The 20,239-nt window shown below is 37.1% G+C and overlaps 1 protein-coding gene across 20 annotated transcripts in view; it reads right to left on the reverse strand.

The window, feature by feature from the left end:
* SLMAP (sarcolemma associated protein) overlaps window positions 1–20,239 on the reverse strand; it is an 86,381-nt gene that overhangs the window by 49,656 nt on the left and 16,486 nt on the right. For 18 of the 20 annotated variants that reach the window (XM_086470487.1, XM_086470483.1, XM_086470479.1 and 15 more), the window contains exon 2: window positions 986–1,133. The exons of 1 other annotated variant lie outside the window; for it this stretch is intronic. In XM_086470487.1, the coding sequence (XP_086326613.1) occupies window positions 986–1,133 (148 nt within the window). Of the gene's footprint in view, window positions 1–979; window positions 1,134–20,239 lie in introns of all 20 variants that reach the window. One more of the 20 variants, XM_086470471.1, reaches the window with a different exon arrangement.

Raw genomic sequence — 20,239 nt, forward strand, 5'->3', positions numbered from 1 at the left:
TTCAGAACAGGGACAGAAGTTCAATGCTTACAGAAAGTAAGCAGACCCATTAGTTAACTTCAAAAACTCTTGACAATATTGATTACAATCTAGTAATTCACATACAGACCAGTCTTCAGAAAGAGAAAGAAATGGCTCCTGAACACTGGACAAAGCAAAAGAAAAAAAGACTGAGGCTGCATTTTTATTAACACAGATATATGGCTATTACCATACAAGATGTCCTTAGCATGCATACTGGGAAGAGGACAGCAAGAAACCAAACCAAAATTCTATCAACTCATTTTTCAGCTAGCAACTATTTTCCATCCTCATTTTAAAGTATCTACAGAAATCAGAATCAGTAGCAGTCACAGAAAGAAAAAGTATCCTGCCAAGAACTAAATTAGCCTGTTTCAAACTTATCCCAAGTACTTTATCAAGAAATTCCGTTTCATACTTCTGCCACATTATTAGCTGAAACTCTAGGGTTCATAGGCTTGAAAGGAAGGTAGTTACAAAAATAAAATAATAAAAACAACCCACAAAAAACCCAAACAGAGCACTAAACACACATGCCCATGCTGCACTTTTAAAATTCCTGTAAATCAATTTCAGTGAGGCAATAGCTAAACATGTGGTCCCAGTTGAGCCTCCTTTTCTGGACCTGCATTTCTACTACACACATGAGCACCCATACAACCACAGAAGAAGGTGGGCCCTAGAAACAACCCAGTTAAAATCTAGGTGGGGGGGAGGGAAAGAAAGTGCATGTTTTCACCAGATCAGTTTCCTGATCCAGTTTACTGGGTGGACTCACTGCCAGCACAAAGGAGGGAAGAGGTAACCAAAAAAAAAAAACCACCACAAAACAAACCAACCCCCGAACTCCTGTCTTCTTACAACAAGAATACCATTTACTCTTAAAGATTGGATTGCAATAAGATGTTCTAAATATACTTGGGGGGGGGGGGGGGGGGGGGGGGGAGATGATCCATACCCTTACCTTTCCGCGTGTTCTCCGTCACATCTACACCAAACTGGATGATATCACCTGACATAATTTCACATGGTGGGCTTTCCTCAGATCCTCTACTCAGTCTCTGACTATTAATAAAGGTACCATTACTACTTTTAGTGTCTTGAAGATAGAACTGTAAAAACAAACAAACAAACAGAATAGTAAAGTATCTGGAAAAAATGAAACAAGTATGATGAAACATAAGCTTCAATAAAATTTTATTTGCTAATTATAGCTTGACCTCCCCATGCAGAAGAGAACAAGTGTATCAAACTCAAAATCCCCTCCTCAGGATGCAACATCTTCATATTATCAAGAAATATTTCATTTTTACTTGTTAAACATGATTGCATTCTAGCACATACACCATGCAAATAATTGCTACAAACTGTACTTAACCTGCTGCTTGCATGGAAAGGATCAGAGACCATCAGCAACAACACCTTTTGCCACACATATGTGTTTATGTTAGTCAACACACAAAAATTCTCACTGCTCATACACTTAAGGTACCAGTGTTCCATGGCAGAAACATGCCATAGGGAAGACTAGCACTGAGGGCACAAGGAAAAGCTTTGGCAGAAGACAGAATTCAGGTACTGTAATATAAGACCATGGTGAAACTAAGGAAAAAAAAAATAGGATGCTTTTACCTCTCAGCAATCCTAGTTCATATCATTAAGTTAATCTCAAGATTGCTGCATCATCAAGTAAATATACACTTGTAGAGTTAATCAAATTTTAATAGCAACTTATTGAATCTGGAACTGCTTATGACACAAGACTTCTAGTCAAAACTGTAGCCTCTGAGAAGAGGTTACAAGTGAGTCACCCGGCAGAGGACCAGTCACTGGCTAAGACCTGATCAGCAGACAGCATGAAAGAGGGGACTGGAATGTTACTAACCAGCCAGGTGTAACTACTGAAGTGAGTCACTTTCAGTAGTTTAAGATGACAATAGTTATTACAGGAACTTGATGGTAGAAATCCCTGACTTCCTGCACTCATAACGGATCTCATCAAGTCCCAAAGCAAGCGTAAGGCTGAGGGAGAGATGTTGCCTTCAGAGAAATGAGTATATTCCCATGCTTTTCCCATAAAAACAATTGACTTTTTTTCCACACTTTTATTTGCCCCTATTATCACACTCCTCAAAAAACGTTACATATAGCTCAAAATCGTAGTGTCAAGGGAAAAGGTGGCTTTAAAATGGAGCAAGAGACTAGCACTAGGGCTCTTCAGAGCTCATATTGGAATGTGACACCAAGCATATATGTGTATCACACGCTCATCCTGAGTAGCACAAAGCAGTGCCGCTAACCTGAAAGCTTAAATGCCACTGCGTCCAGAAGATGGGGGGATGCCAGCACAGGAAAGCTCAGCTAGGTGTATGTGATGACAGAATGAAAAGCAGCACATGAAAGATTTCCCCCCCCCAACAGATATGCCTTTGATCTTAAATTGAAGAAAAAGAAAATAATAACCAGTCATGTATTCATGAAGATGAAGGTAAACACCAACTATGGATAGATCAAGAAATTATGGCTGCATTCACTGCATTAACAATCAGACCCGCCCTACTATAATTAATACCATATATATTACAAAATACTATATATTAATACATAATAATTTGATAGTCTCTAACGTAGCTTTTATAACAGTTGTAAGTTTAAAAGCCAAATTAATGAGCTTGTTAATTTACTAATCTGAAACTACTGAACCCTCTCATGGTTCAGTGCAGAGATAATTACTTTTTTATTTCCTGTATGTTTTCAATTAGCATTCTGCTCCATTTGAAAATCCTTCTGTTACGAAAAAGTGAGTCACAGGCAAGGAGAAACAAACATGCTTGCGCTTATTTGTTTTTCCCCACCCTTTTCTTTCCTATGCATAATATCTGCCTTTTATCCCTCTAACTTTTTGATTAATCACTGCCTCTTGTAAACACAGTTCTGCAGAATCTGCAGATGAGGCACAGCCAAGATAGCACAAGGAGATACAGGAGAGTGACCACAGGAAGTGCAACAGAGCATCAGCAACAAAACTTACAGAATACCAGCAGACACAACATTCAAACTGAAAAAAAAAATTTGTAAACGAATGGCCACAAAAAATACACATTAAATTTGATACAATTAAACTGATGTCCATTTAACTGCACGCTACTGAATTTCATTACATAAATTTTAGAACAGTGATGCACTTAAGACTTTACAAACAAGATGAAAATACTCTTCTTCACGCATCTAGTAAAGAAATAAGTAATATCAGTCACATGTTAATAAGCTGATGTCTAAGGCAAAATGCACTGACTTCAGTCATCTTTAATGTAGCAATTGTTCAGGGACCCACAGAGCTGGTGCTTTTCACATAGCAAATTCAAATGTTATTTCCACACTAGTTTTCACTAGTTCAAATGATCTTTCTCAAAGGTCAATCTCTCCATCACTTTTGTATCATTACTAAAAGTTATCTTTAGAAAACAAAATCAAGCACAAGCCCTGAAACAAACACATGTAACATTAACTAGTATTTACGGTAGCATACTGGTATTTAATATGCTATTAATTATGCAGTATTCTTGGTGGGTTCTTCAATTCCCAAAACAATGTCTTTTACACAGCAGCTACGTAATACAGTGCCTGCTGCGAAACCAGCACCATTTGCTCCTCCTGCTTTCCAGCCCAAACCAACAACCTTCAGCAGCAGTGCCAGCTTACAGAGTAGCTATAAATCTTTCCCTCCCGAGTTGCACCACCACCTCTTTAGTTGTACTGGCTCAGGCATTTGTTTAGTCACTGCAAACCAGTTTCAAGAGCCGACGCAAGTTATATGAGGAGGTGCTTAAGCTGGTACTGCCAGAAAAAAGGGGAGCACATACTGACCTAATTGTACTTGCTTTTATAATTCACACGTGTCTCCAGATCAAACTGAAGTCCCAGCCCTTTTGTGCCTCGTGTTAACAACTAGTCCAATTAAGAGTAGAGGTGGTAGCTCATGCACGTTCAAAACAACTCAGTTTGAGGACTGTTAAACAATTATCACATCCTTAATTCAGTAACAATTAGTTATTGAGTGGTAGTTACCCTTCTTTCTTAAAATACAAGGTAACATACAACTGTAAGAAACTTACAATTCAGTATCATAACACCTTGTCAGATAGAAAAAGAAATCCTAGCCCACATTTCCCCCTTCATAATTTAGGTTCTCATAGCTATTTGCATCCTCTCTCATTTATATGCCATTAATAAACTCAGTTAACTGCAGACATCCTACCATGCTGCTTCCACAAAATTTATGGAGACTTTATTCTAAAGCAAAACCTGTGGCTCATTAATACACTCAAAGTTCTCCAGGACAGCCCGTCTTTAGAAAATGGATTAAGGAAGTTTCAAAAAAATTACAGATCTTTGTTTCCGTGCTTTGCAAGGAATTACGTATTAGTTTCACAAATGTAGTATTTATCATATTTCAAGTCACTATTCAGTTTTGCAAACTGAACAAAAGCACCTCCTCTGCTCTGACCTATGGGGTATAAAAATCTCATTCCATTTAAGTTCCATTGCTTTCTAGGTCAATGACTCAGAAAAGTACCAACAACTTGCTAAATCACAGTCTACATTTTATTTTCACACAGTTGGATTCTCCTACAACTTTTCCCCCTGTAACAAATTCCTAATATTTCCTGATCAGCGAAACAGAAAAACTCTTCCATAGAGATTACAGAATATAATGCATTAAAAACTTATGCACATACAATATATGAATCCTAGCTAATATGAGGAAGTTGCAAAAATCACTGTGGTCCAGAAAGACAGATTTTAACTTATGAAATGTAGGTAAACTATTTTCTTCAAAGAAATAAAAGCAAATAACAACAACAAAATCCATTCAGCCTAACGATTACTACCATAACATCTGCCAAGAGGCAGGCTGAAGAGAACTCCTTTACTTAGCCGGCCAAGTGAAAAAGTCATGAAGTGTTTTGTTTCCCCAGCCATATGCAGTCCTGATACAGGATAAGACACTTCTGAAGGATCTCAGAGAAGACAAAGGATGGACTCAGAGATGCACAGAAAATCTTGAAAAGGAAGTAGCACACTTTTGCAGTGATTTAATTACAGTACAACACAATGGTAGAACAAACAACTGACAAGCTTTTGTTTTTAACATCTTACTACAAGACTTGCTTTCAGCAGTGCCTTTTTTCACCATCACGATATACAGCATTTCTCTCAATACACTGCATTATTGCACTGAGGATCAAACTAGAAATTTAACATGAAGTTCTAGAATTAGCCCAAAGTGTAGACAAACGCATCATCAAAAATGAACTTTTAATTAATTTGCTAGTTTTTAATTTTGCTCTGAGAAAGCTAAAATGTTAACTTGAAAATAACAGCAGTGCATAATAATCAATCACACACACTCAAAAGCCAAAGATACCAGAGATCTTTCTGTTGTATAACTATTCATTACAAGGTAAAGAAAGATGGAAAATAAGTGCTCCACACACAGGACAACAGAAAAATCAATGTTTAAAGAGTAAGTGCTCTATTAATAGAGTTCATGACCATCTAAATAGCATTTTTTCAAAAACTCTTATGACTTAACTACCCCAAGTACAATACAAGGAACAAAAGAACCCCAACTCTCTTCTAGAGTAGAACTATACCAGCACTGCAGTAAGGCAGTGAACCAAGAATGGTGATCAAGACAGACTCACATAACATTTGCTACCACTATGTATAGCCACCTTTTTCCATTTTAAAAGCACATTATTGCTACTCCATCTAACCCAGCTTGAAACTGCCATTCAGGACAATTATGCTGAGAATTAGAGTAAGAAGAATTACTGGAGAACTGAGACAGCTTGCAGAAACGCGAGATTCACTCCATGAAAAGAAACAGATTCTATATCTAAAAATGCAGACATAGACCACAGCATATAATTAAACATATTTCAGCTGTATTCCATAGCTGAATTAATTATTAAATAAATAATAAGCACCAAAAGGTAGGCTGTTGCTTTTTACGGAAAGCCAATCATTAATATACTTTATTCATTCAACGTATTTTCACTGCCTAGACAACTAATGTAGAAAGAGAATCCCAATTTCAGGACCTCCTAGTTTACCATTCTTTTCCTCATCTTTTATTTCCTGTGTGAAAGCAGTATACACAACTTGCATGTGCTTCAGAGCACTATTATACAGGCTTTGAAGCATTAGTTTAAACCAGAAAAAAAAATAGTCAAATTCTGAACTATAGCTACTAAGGAGATGACAGCTTCATTTTTTCCATGTTTACTGACACAAAGGGGCAGCAAAACTGTCAACTAGAGCACTTAAGCCATAAAATGCTGCAGTTACAATGACAGATTTCTTCCCCTTACTCATGCTACAAACTACATGATCAATCATTGAACAATTAACGATGGTATTACAAATGCACCCCCTGAGTACTAAAGCTAATGGTCAAATGCAGTAAGCAAATAGGGATCATGAAATTAGAATACTTGCCCTAGAGTAATACGTCAATTCAAAATTGGACTGAACAGTACAACTGTGTTCATTTATTTGTTTCACACTGAGTATTCTACTAGCAGGCAAAGTACCTTGGTTTTGCACAATCTGAATTGTGCACAAAGATTTTAAAGCAATACATTAATGGGGTCAAACCAATATGGCCAACATTTATCACACTGCAGCCACAAAGCTATTCCCCCTATATAATAAAAAAGATCACTTTATCTTCCTCAAAATGTTAACACTGAGTATTTTCTCGTTTTGGGAGCAGTACTTCTGCTAGCAGAGTATGCTGTGCAAACCATACTGAATTCCAGGTCGGTCCTTTGGCTCTAAGATAGCAAAGTTCAAATGCTAAATTATGTCCAGATCCAATTGACTGAGTTCCTCATTCTCATCTGCTTACACATCCTAAATTCCTTTCCTCTCACTTGCCTAACTCCACCCACCTATCAAGGAAGTAGAAGTATTTGTCTCCATAAGAAAGCATAATTCACAGGGTGGGGTACCTCAAACAAAATTGCTTTTCTATTTAGTTTCATATTTCTTAAACACATGGATCTAATAGCTCTTTGCTTACTAAACCCCAGCTCCTTCAACTTACAAACAAAACTAGTGCATTAACTTTTGAGTTCTTACTAAATCTCCTTTAAAAAAATATTTTAGCTACCTGAGGCAGGCACATGCTATGAAACTAAAAGCGACCAGCTGTGAAGAAAGGGAATTTCCAGTCAGATTGAACAGACTGAAGGAGTGGCAGCTGGCTACTCAGGAACCGTAAGTATTGAAGGTCCCCAGAGAGAACAACAACTTGCTAGTTTTCAGTAACACCTTTGGAAAATAATAAGGCTTATCACTCATTCTATGCAGTGAAGAAAAAAAAAGATTAAAAAAATTCACCTCCTTTGACATAGCATCATGGAATCATTTAGGTTGGAAAAGACCTTTAAGATCATCGAGTCCAACTGTTAACCTAGCACTGCCAAGTCCACCACTAAACCATGCCCCTAAATGCCACATGCACACATCTTTTAAACACTTCCACAGGTGGTGGCTCAACCACTTCCCTAGGCAGCCTGTTCCAGTGCTTGACAACCCTTTCTTCGGTAAAGAAATTTTTCCTAATATCCAATCTAAACATCCCCTGGCACAACTTGAGGCCATTTCCTCTCATCCTATCACTTGTTATACTTGGGAGAAGAGACCAACCCCCACCTCATTACAACCTCCTTTCAGGTAGCTGTAGAGGGCCATAAGGTCTCCCCTCAGCCTCCTTTTCTGCAGGCTAAACAACCCCAGTTCCCTCAGCTGCTCCTCATAAGACCTGTTCTCCAGACCCTGCACCAGCTTCATTGCCCTTCTCTGGACACGGTCCAGCATCACAATGTCTTTCTCGTAGTGAGGGGCCCAAAACTGAAAACAGCATTCCAGGTGCAGCAAACAGCACTGAACAAAAAATATTTACCCTTCAGTTTTCAACTGAAAATGTAAGCCTAATGTAAATCCAGCTACTCTGATTAAAAAGGTTAAAATCCTCATCTACCCCCAAGAATTCAGTGCTATCCTTCCAAACCTGCCAGCAGCTCCAAGGGGCAGGAGGGAGAGAGGACAGCTGGGAATATGCTCTTTTGCTGACCAAGTTGTTCCATGTTCTGTTTACACCTTAAAGTTTTGTTGACTGTACTGCCAGGACAACCCTGCTGGTTGCTCACATCTGTTGTCAAGCAAAATAAACTGTGGCAGTAAAAAAGCAGTTTTGTGCCAGCGTAACTGAGCCTGGAGAGTTCAGCCTTTTCCGCATGTATTTGAAGTGCTGTGAAGTATTAATCCCTCTGCTGCTTGCCATGTCCTGATAGTTCAAGTGCTTTGAAGTTCACTACAGGCCCTGTCATTCAGCTTTTGTCTGAGCTAAGTCAGCAGACTTTGCCTGAAAATGACACAGGGGTTATGACGGGGAAAGGAAGACAGGTTGGATTTGTGGGGAGGAGGAGGAACCACCTTAGACAGAGGGGCAATGTCGAATACTGAGAGGCACTAACAGCTTAAACTGTGCACAAAACAAGTGTTTGCCTACAACCTTGAGTTGCTTTAGTGTGTTCTGCGGTAACAAAGTGTCACCTTCCTCCACAAAACAGAGCAAACAGCTCCAGGTGTGTTGCACCTGCAAACGTTTCAGCACAGACCTTTCTTTTGACATATGACATTGCAATACTTATTTTAACTGCAGGGTTCTACACATATACTTACATCTATCAGAATTTTAAATTATGGCATATTAAAAGCATTTACAAAAAACGAAAAACAGGAAAGCATGTTTACAGAGTTAATACCATCTCCTCCCGGTCGTGCACATTAGGCAAAAACCTAAAAACTTTCTAAACCACTATTCAAACCCCACATTTGCTAGCAGTTGTAATTGAACTTACTGGTCTGAAGGTGAAAAGCTCAGGACTCTAGGTTACTATTAGTCAATAGCCCTATACTATTCCTCAGTATTCGCAGTTATCCACAAAACCTACTTTACATCAGGAAAATTCACAAACAGATGTCAGACGTTTAATTTAAAAGGATTTTTTGATTTGTATTAGGAAGTGGTTATTATTAATAGAAAGGCTACTAAAAAGACTAAGCAATACTTTTTAGTTATTAATTTTTAGAACTAGCTACATGGTGCTTAAAAACATTTTGTTTAAATGGTTTGGGCTATTTGTCATCAAATACAATTCTTGAGCAGTACTGATGCATTTTTCAAAGTAATTCATATTAAAGAGATTGGCAGAAGATGGCTAAAAGTTTAAGTTTAGGACCTCATACTATATCATAATGCAAGTTTTCTAGTTTAAAATAAAAGCAAAAGCCCTTGCTCACAATTTAAAGCTTGTGCATATATATAAAAGAATGAGGATGAAGATCTCTACCACTTGGCTCCAAAAGATTGCTGTAATTATGCATTTCTGCCCTCAACTTCAAACCATAGTCCCACACATCTTTCACAATCACTGTACCATTCAAGACTGAGGCCTTCTACGCACATGTAGTAATGGACAAAAGAAATGAGGCAGCTGAACCCACCACCATCCTAGTTATCTGCTCCTTACCCATCACAGAAAGTGGCAAAGTTGGCTCGATGGCAAGAACAGCTGAACAACTCAGCATGGTTTCAGAATTCCTATAATTTTCAATTTGCTCAATTTGATCGGCATAGAACAATGACCTTGGCTAAAAATGAGCATACTTTAGAAGCTGGTTCCTAAGCCATTTACTCACACCTCCCACAGCAGCAGCAGCACTCGAGAACTGAACGGCAGAGAGCAGGCTGTATTTACAATGTCAGCCATTTGATTTCTGTCAATTGCTGTATGTCAGAATCTTAAGACCTTAAAGTACATTTCACAACCAGAATTTGGAGCTCTTTGTACTAGGAGATAGCTGCCTGAAGTTGGAGTAAATTAAGAAAACCTGCATCATCTTCGCTTCCATAAAATTTAAGTAAACAAACTGCATTACAATTCCTGGAACACCCAACATTCCAATGGTCAGTCCAGAAGTAGTACAAATATTGCTAACCCACTTTCAGATTTCTTTTATTTACCTCTAAAAGGAACTATCAACACTCCGAACACCTAGAACACCAGAACTTCTGGAAAAAATAGTATTATGATGATGATAATGTATATGGAATAAATTCTTTCATATGAGATGATCATTGTAGGATACCAACATTGAAGTAATAACTTATGCTGAAAACAGCGCTTTTACTGTATGGTGTGCACTCATCCAAAACTTTGCGCAAACGGTGCCCAAGTTCTGTGTCTTTTTTTAACCAAAGAAAACCTGGAACCAATCAACATGAATAGAAACATTATCAGAAAGGATGGTTCCCCTTGCTAACCTATTTGCTCTCACCCTCCTCCGGTAGAACTGGTGGCATTCAAGTAACCTCACAACTATCTTCTAGAAACAACAATTTGTAACCTAACTTGTCAGTTGTGAAGTTAACTCCTCCCAATAATCACATTCTGTAATTGCAAAATGCAGTAAAATGCCCAATTACAAAAGAACAAGTCCTGACCACCCTCTATGACACAGCAACACCTCATTCCTCAACATTCTACAGTAAGTACATTCATGTAGAAGAATCATGCGTGAAAGATGTGACCTGAAGCAGTCTTAGGTACAGTATACAACATTCACTCCTCTTACTGAATGAAGCTTTCTGCAGTAAACAAAGTGTGGAATAAAGTAGTTCAAACAAGTAAAAATTACTCATGAGCACTGATCTATCTGTAGATTATTCAAACAATCCAGAAATGCACGCACTCTCAAAAGGAGCAGGATGACAAGATACTCCCCAAAAAACCTCAAGATAAAACATTTTAGCACAAAATGTGACAACACCATAGATGTCAAAAAATAGATCTCTCTCCACATCAATGTCACTAGTTTTGATGCAAAAGGCTATTTTTAAAAAGCAGATATCTAGAGGAAGAGTTCTAATTTACAAGTCATTTGGTTTATATATAGCTGACTGACTCACTACAGTGAGACAACTGTCACCATAGTTACTAATTACTACTCTTTAAAATACCTCTTTTACTTAACTTTTGCCCTCACAGTTCACAAGAATTCCTGAAAATCAGCCTTCTGCTACAGACACTGTATGGTTTCAGGACTAGAAAAAATTTGTATTTATTCTCTTCACAGCTGAATCAAAGCCTGTCCCTTCACATATGCCGTGCTTTAAAACTTCCTTTTACGTAAATCACAAAATAGACTAAGGACATTAACAGCCTCAGAAAAGGAGATGCAACACAAGCAGAAAAGTTTCCTACAAAAGAAGTTCCAACTCAGTACCAATTATGTACAATCTTCTTGGGGAAAATAAAAAAAAAATTTGCATTTTCAGCTTTTAATTCTATGTGAAATTCTCATCCTGAAGATGCCAACAGATTTTTAAGGTATATTGCTACTTTAAGCGCAAAGCTAAAATATATGAACAATAAAGTGCAATCATTCCTGAGAAATGATTACTCATACATGGTCCCAAGATGCTAAAATTGAGTCATTAGAATATAAAAGCAATATAATCAAGAGACTTATTTTGTATTACTGCTGTAATAGATGACAACACCTTACACAACAGAGACTTTGAAAACACTTTCTTGCTTCGTATTAAAAACCTGGCTATTGTAATGGACTCATAAAAACTAGATAAAAAACAGGTTTCTAGAAGGATATTGTACTTTGTGCACAGAAGTTGTTCCAGTATTTCATTAAGACGGCTCAGTATCTTGTTATGCAGGACATTTACACAGCTATGTATCACATATTGTTGCGATACTAGCGATTACTTTGTATAATTTACATCAACTTCTATCACCACATCAAATGTTTACCCTGCAGAAAACATAGGGACAAGGTGACTTTCTGATGTTTCGCTTAATCTTACTTTGTTCTCAGTATTAATCAATTACGGAAATACACTGCAACTTAATATGGCTTTAAAATAAAAAACCAAAACACCTTAATAGGCCATTACCCAGAAATCCAGGCTTCTTCAGGATAATCATTTAAGATAACTTCTAAGTGTAAAATATGGTTGAAACACTCATCAATCCTGATGCTCTTATATGAATAGCTCCCTTCAAAATCAGCCCAAAAGCTAAATACTATTGTCTACTGTAATAAATTTAATGAGTTTGGCAACATGACATAATCAAACCTTGCAGTAACTAAAGTAAACATTATCTTGAACTGTACAAAGTCCCAAAGACTGGATTTGCAAGACGCATGTATCCAGATAAAAATTAATAAAGAATTATGAGCTCTGCAAAGAGCAAATTCCCATATATAACTCTAATTTCTTTTCAAACGCATGTTCCTAAAGGTTTGCAATTTATCATTGGAATTTACTGTTTCCTTCAAGTGGCAAAAGCACCTGTACTAATATTCTGCATGAAGGAAAAATGCTAAGACTATTCAAAGAACCAAAATTTTTATTCTTAAATTCATTATCAGGAAGTGGTTAAACTTGATAGTTACCATCTTTGGTCAACTTTATAAAGTGCAAGATCAAACAAACTGTGGTCTTGTCTCCAACTACTGCAATGAAAAATATGACATAAGAAGGGAGATTTGTCACGTTTGGACACAGCTTTGCCCTAATTTAAGACCAGAGGTAAGGCATGAATCTCTCCTGGTCTTGAAATTTTAAGAGACCGACCTTACTAAAACCTCACATAAACAAACACTAAAATCAAAGATCTACAACACTTACCAAAACAAACACTAAATTGTTTTAGTAGGAAAACATTGGAGAATAAGCAGAATTGACAGAAAAAGCAGAAGGCAAATGAAAAGCAAATACTGTTTAAAAAAGGAAATCCTGAAATACTATCAGGATCTAGCACAGTAAAATACTTTGAATGAGAAATCCAACACTAACAGTACCAATTGTTTTGCTTCCTCAAAAATCTTGAATTAACAAGATAACTGATTAGCAAAAAATTAACTGAAATTGAAATTTGCATTATTAAACTTCTATCAGCAAGCTATTACATTTTTTATTTGCAAGCAAATTGGAGAAAAACCACAACAGAAACCAAGATTACCAGATACTCCACCAGATGAAGAGCCAGAAGAGAAGATCTACTTAAATGAAAGCAAAAAGTATGAGGCCGCTCATTAGTTTATCAGGAAACTCCAACTCTCAACCACAATCCCAGACATTTCAAGGCAGGTGCAATACTGCAAAAGCTGCTTAACTATCTTTGCTACACACTGCTAAGTTTCTCCAATTAGTTAATCATTACATCAGAACTCCTCTACTCCTTGCAAAGAAGGATCTCTTCGCACATGTTCCCTTTTCAACTGTATAGAGATTAAAGGGAGAAGTTGTTGAAACTATTTCAACCTTTCCTCATTTTACTCCTTCCATGTAAGGTACTGTGTTTACCTACTGTCATTAATCCCATACTACTGCTGTTTTATGATAGAGAAAACTCCCAGTGATCACACATTCAGAGAAATTAAAAAAACACATCAGATGTCACAAGCACCTCCAAATGCAGTAGTGGTTTGGTATCATCACAATAATACTACATAAAAACTCTAAAAATATCCTGAAAATTTTATGAAGGATTTGTCTCCCTCCCTTTTAGCAAGGGACATATTCCATCTGAAATAACTTTTCTAACTTGACTACAGTATTTAAAAAAACAAAACAAAACAAAACACAATCCATCTGCAGCAGGTCTAGTTAATCCATCTCTCCTTTGCATAAAGCAAAGCTTTCTGACATCATCTGCTTCTGAACTATTTATTAACAGATGACAGGTGTCACAAGGAAAATGATGTTCAGCACATTTCCAAACTACAGTTAAAACGACCATATTGAGGATAAGCTTAATGCTATGGTGATACAAATTCAACGCAGCCAATAAAGCTGCAGAAACACAAGTCCTAACTCAAAAGAACTGCCCAAGTAAAAATAACACTTTACTAATTTTAATCATGTCAAACTGGGTATTTTTTGTAACAGGTCCAAACCACAAATAGTACCAAAATACAGTGTGAGAGTTCACTGCATACTTCCTCATACTGAAAACAAAGGGTCACCAGAGCAATGTGCTCTTCCATGTTTTTCCAAAGACGTCTTTGCATCAAGTAAGTACCAAAACCTTTTTTTAAAAAAAAACTACTAAATTTAATTTATTTTCATTCTGTATTTTCAACTTCAGCATTCCATAGAAAGAGCAAATGCAATTAACTGGAAACCAAATACCATCAGAGAAGGGTGCAGCTCCATTCAAAGATGGAAAATTCATTGTCCAGCACAGAGGAGAAATTTGACAATTGGGAGTTTAATATTTGTACTCAAGGCATGGCCAAGCCATACCTCCAGCAAAGTGAGAGGGAAAATCATCTGGGAAGAGGCTGGCTGTATTTGCAACTCATTTCTGGGTCAAGACTTTCAAAGCAAGCAGTAATTCAATGCTGGTATTCATGAACAAAGGCGGATTATACAGGTGTTCCTCCAAGATCAACAATTTTACAATAATAAAAGATAACTTTTTTTTTCTTTTAAGCCTAAGGAAAGAAATACCTATAGGATGCATCCACATACTGAGAGGGGTCTGCCAGCAATGTAAGAGATTGTATGAGCTGATTTTTGACAGGCAGTCTTAGAAAATATCGGCCAGCTGTATCCCACCAGTTCAGAACACCAGAACAACCCCAGCAAGCACAGAGGAATGAGCAGAGCACAGATAAGATGTTCAAAGATATCATAATTACAGTTTCAAACAGAGTGACTGACTCATGATTCATACTAGTCTTAGTCAAGGGCAAAAATCACATACATGACACTTTGGATTTAGAGATTAAAAGGTTTGCTACCTTGGCAAAACTTGCCAAGGTAATTATTCCAGTACAGCTTGTTACACAGACAAAAGTATTTTGATGTCTTTTTCTAGCTATTTCCCATCATATTCACAAAAGTCATCAGGGACGTTACACTGACAACACTGCGCCCATGAAATTTATTCTTCAGACAAGCTAAAAAAACCAAACATCAACCTGAATGCCTTTTAAAAATCTCTTCATCGATAAAAAAGTACTTAGAACACATGATAAGTGCCCATAACCAAACTGCTAGTGGGCAAAAGAAGCTGGGGCAAGGGAATTGCAAAGTACTGCTGACAATCTCTCACTCTTTCAGCTGTAAAGCCTGAGACAGTGGTCAGCCACACCTCTCAAATACATTATCAAGCCCTGTAATTTTTTGGACTAAATGTGCAATACTCCCCTCTAAAACACAGAAAACATTTTTCAAAGTACATAAAGAACCTCTTTCTAGTACCAGCAACTCTAGATTGTTTAAGAAGATATATCCTCCATCAATGTTTTAATTCTTTAAACAGCCACCAAGTCGTTTTCCAAATGGCAGATCCTTCCAGGTATGAAAACCAGAAACACCTCCAACCATCTGTGCACAGATTTCAGGTCACACTGTCCAACTGATACGCACTTTTTAATGGCTAGAATCATCCAGTGAAATTTTTCATAGTTCACCTCCTAAAAGCAGCGATATTAACTTGCAATACTATGGACTATACTGATCCTACTGAATTACTCAGGTCATTCTTCGTACTTCAGTATCAGCATCAGAAAAGTTATTTCCACCCCCCTTTTCCTTTTTTTAACAAAACAGTTAGGCTAAGCTTGATACTTTTAATTCCAAATTGATTTCATTTAAAAAAAAAAAAAAAAAGGAGTGGGGATGAGAGGGAGAGATGACAGTACAGCGAGTTTCAATTCTGAAAAGCATATATGAGGTTATAGAAAGATGAACAGTCCCTCTGACTACCAAGCTCTTCCATGCAGCTACCAGTTCAGGGAACTTGGCCCACTCAATGTAGAAAGCTGGTATATTGTCCGCCCCTGAATGAAGGGTCAATTGTACTGTTCCCATGTGGTAGCCAAAGGCACATCCCCACACATTACAACCAGAACACCGATAAAGCACCAATGATAATCTCGTTAAGATTAGAAAAAAAAGTTAAATAATACAATGAATCCATCAATATTTTTCCATCATAATAATTATTCCCTGCTATCAAATTATATAATTATATAATAGCATATTATCTTTTGTACACTCCTGGTGTTACTCAGTTGTCACAGAAGCAGCATGCCGTTCCACAGACCAACGAATACACTGCTACTGTAAAAAACACAATACCTAATCATTTGCAAGCAACAATCATTGCATCCCTTCCCTAAGCACAAAAATGTCTTTTCTTTTTACTATTCAAATCTGAGTTGCAACCACTAGAGGGCAAGATAATTATACACACGCTCACGCAGATTTGGTAAAGCAAACCAATTCAATAAAAAAGTATGGATCAGAAACTAAAGTTGAAGACTGCTGATATTATGAAGGTGCTTTTTTAATACTGAAATTTCCATTAATTATAGCACATACTGTGGGTTGTCTAAACTATTAATTCCATCTTTACAGTCTAGAGCCTCAAACACAAGCTACTTTTAAGCTACAACCACATTAACAATTCTCCTACTTCTCAGATTTTTAAAATTAGGTTTCTCAACTTCAATGTTCCTGCTACTGAAATTATGCAAGTTACTGAAATTCTACCCAGAACAAGCAAGCATGTGTAAAAATCAGAATGCTGTCAAAGCCTTTTCACATTAAATATAGAAATTGAACTTCCTAATCAATGGTAAAAAATGTCTAGCCAGAAATTTGCCATATGCTGTGAAAGAACTGGAATTAACATGCATATTTTTTCAATGTCTAATCAGCAGTTCAAAAAACATTACTGTTCTGAGAACAGTTAGGCTTTTTCTTTACAAAGGTAAAACTTCCTTGAAATTTATTCTTGACATTTAACATATTAAGTTCTGCCACAATTCATTATCTAGGCTCTTAGAAGAACAAAAGAGAAAGTCCAGAAACTAAAGCAAACCAGGAGAATGAGTCATTTACTAAAAGAATAAGAACAAAAACAACTGACAGAAGGATATGCACTGGTAACTCAAAGCAAAAACATTTAAGGAATTATTTCAGAATCTACAGCCCCAACAGAACACAGAAGAAAGCTCAGCAAGCTTGGTTTCTCCACTCATTAAAAATGATAATGACATTTAATAAGAGTGACAATGCACTGGTACTGTGCATTGAATCAGTCCCATCTACTCGAAGAAAAAACAAAATCTGTACTGTGTATCACCAAAACAGATGAACCCTCAAATTAAGTTCACACGAAATTCAGACTGCACTCCCAGTACAAACACAGCCTTCCCACAAAAAACGTTTGCTGTTAAGTAATAAGCTTTGGCATACCAAGAGGTTTGTCATCCAAGCTCAAACTTAATATGGCTGCAGACAAGACTTACACTTTGTTTAAAGAAAAATCAACAAGACCTTTTACACTACCTATAATTAGTCTAGTATTAGTATGAAGTTTTAATAAACTTTAATTAGGATTGAATGCTATCCATAGCCTGTTTCAAAGGAATGCTGCAAATTCCCAGTGGCCCAACCTATTTTAAGAGCAACATGGTTAAATACAAATTCCAGAGAAACATGTGTGTGTCCCTACTGCTCGCTGCTTCTAAACTGGTTTTGGAAAATTGTTTTCTTCTGCAGTCAAGTAGTATACTCATGTCCTATGCAAATACCAAGTCTGTCAAACCCTATAGATGATGCAGGTTAACAGAATGTTTCATTGGATTACTACAGCTTTGTATTATTTCAACCCTGTCAAGGCAAAACAAAAAAACCAAAAACACCCCCAAAAAACCCCCAGACCAAAACCTGCAACCAAATTTGTGACACTTTTGCTAGAACAATTTTAAAGCATTTACCACTCAAAACCAGGAAAAACACTTCAAAATCTGCCCAGTCATAAAACAATTATGATATTATTGTTACAACAAAAAAAAAACAACATGAAATTTACCCATAGATCAGTAACAGCTCTCCTGATTGCTTAGACACAGATCCATATGAATATCCACTGAAGCTACATAACCTAGCAGATACAGGTAACAAGTAAAGGGTAAAACTCTTACATGAAAGCACCTTTTCACACTGCTCCTGTTAGCAGGCAGGAATTAGTCTGCCTGCCATGGACTCCAAAAAAAGGAAGCAAGTCCTTCTCCTACTGGATCGTAAAATTACCTCCTTCCTCTGTTGTCACCTGATAGTATCTCCTAGGGCTGAAGAAATGGCTGTATTTTAAGATATTCTTAAATGAGAGACTCTGCTGCAGGTTCTGGAAAGTAATGTATGCACAACCTCAGTCTTCACATACCTCTTGGCTTTGCTGGATACCACATTCCTCAACAGCCCTCAGCATCTCCCATCTAAGTTTTCAGTGAAGCGTCAGGAGTCAGCTCTCCACTTTCTTCCCTCCGTATTTCAATTATTTTTCACCTTAACGAGTTCTTCTTTTGGACCAGGTCTATGCTGTGGAACAGCATCATTTCACAGTGCTCCCAGCTGCGGGGAAGATGTACTGTGCAGTGCACACAGCTGTTCTACTGCCTCAAAAACCTGCCTTAAGAGCTGCAACACAGCACATCTCCAGCTTCCTCACTGTTTATATGCTATTGTTTCTTTCGGAAAAAAAAAAAAAAAAACTGGACACACGGAGGAACTGAGTGTAGACTGGTCCCCTTCCACCACACAGCTGCAAGATGTGCAAAGCATGTAAGCAACTTAGACGCACACCACAGAATACCCTGTACTGTAGTTTCAACATTCAACAGAATGTACCTTAAAAACAAAGGGCTCCTGCATTTCCAGACATAAACACAAATACATCATTTAGTTCTTAATAAGTTCTCATCGGACAAACAAACTTTTTACTATATTTGTTTATTCCATGGCTTGCTTTTCTCTCTCTTAAAAGTAGGTACAAGTCAGATAAAATAAACACGTACCGTTAATCAAGGTCCCTCACTTCCCTTGTTACGTTGCACTTTTCACACTTAATTCAAAGCTGGACAGCTCGAGCAGCTTATCTACCTACTGCATGCACAAACTATGGCCTGACAACTTCCAGACTCAGTGGCTGAATGTCTCTAGACTTCCAATACCATCTGCTCAAACAGCGCCAACGAGAACTAATTCAAAGCAGGACACACTTTATCATCAACCACCACCCAGCAGCATTTGCCTTCTCTGTTTCTCAATAGTTTTATAACCTCAGTGTTTCTTAACAGGCACATCAGGAACGTTGATGTTTTCTTCACTTCCCTTTGAAAGGTTTAGCTTGAAAATTTAAATACCAGAAACAGTAAACAAAAATGTGTAAACCACATCAATAGTTCAGAGTAACAAAGTAGAGGAGAAAAATTCCAAGACAACTCACACAGATGTTATTTTGAAAGAAAAATGGTAGGCATTTCAAACCAACTGAACTTAACCCTTTATTCCTAACTACTCTACCAATACCCAAATTATTTTGCATAAAATTTACAAACATAAATCGTTATAATTTTAGAAAGTCCCTCTGGATTTTATCAGACATTCATATATACAATAACCAATGTGCAAATTATTAATCCAGTTTTCCATTATTACTTTAAAACAAGACTATAGTAATTTATGCAAAGCAAGTCACTCAACAGTAATATCCTATGATAAGGTACAATAGAAGTATTCTTGCACTGGGCCTTATGCTAGAATGCAACACATTTACTTTTTGACAACTGGACAATAATCATTATAAAACTTCACTCAGGAACAACCATCACATTTCATTCCCCTCTTTTTAAGGGTTTACCAACTGTGCGTGATTTACAAACATTTTGCTCTGCAACTCAGAAAGAAGTGTGCCCCCAGTGAGTCAATCAACCAGCAAGAATCTCAGTACCACTTAAACTGCAATAGATCACTGCTTATCTTCTCTCACATCTATATGCAGCATATTTCAACTGAAAATTCAATGCCTATTAGAAGAATTCAGTCCCTAAACCATTCAAATAAAAAACACAGAAATAAAATTTTTAAAAAAAACCAACAAAAACACCACAAAACCCAAAGCTCAAAACAAACAAAAAAACACCACAAGAAGAAACTCACCAACTTGACTCAACAAAATAATGAATTTATTAAAGAGATTTTAAGACTGCTCATTGTGGAAAACAAAATTTCTTTTCAAGCAATGCTTAATCCTCC

Source organism: Leptosomus discolor, chromosome 9, assembly GCF_034619465.1.
Source record: "Leptosomus discolor isolate bLepDis1 chromosome 9, bLepDis1.hap2, whole genome shotgun sequence".
Taxonomy (NCBI): domain Eukaryota; kingdom Metazoa; phylum Chordata; class Aves; order Leptosomiformes; family Leptosomidae; genus Leptosomus; species Leptosomus discolor.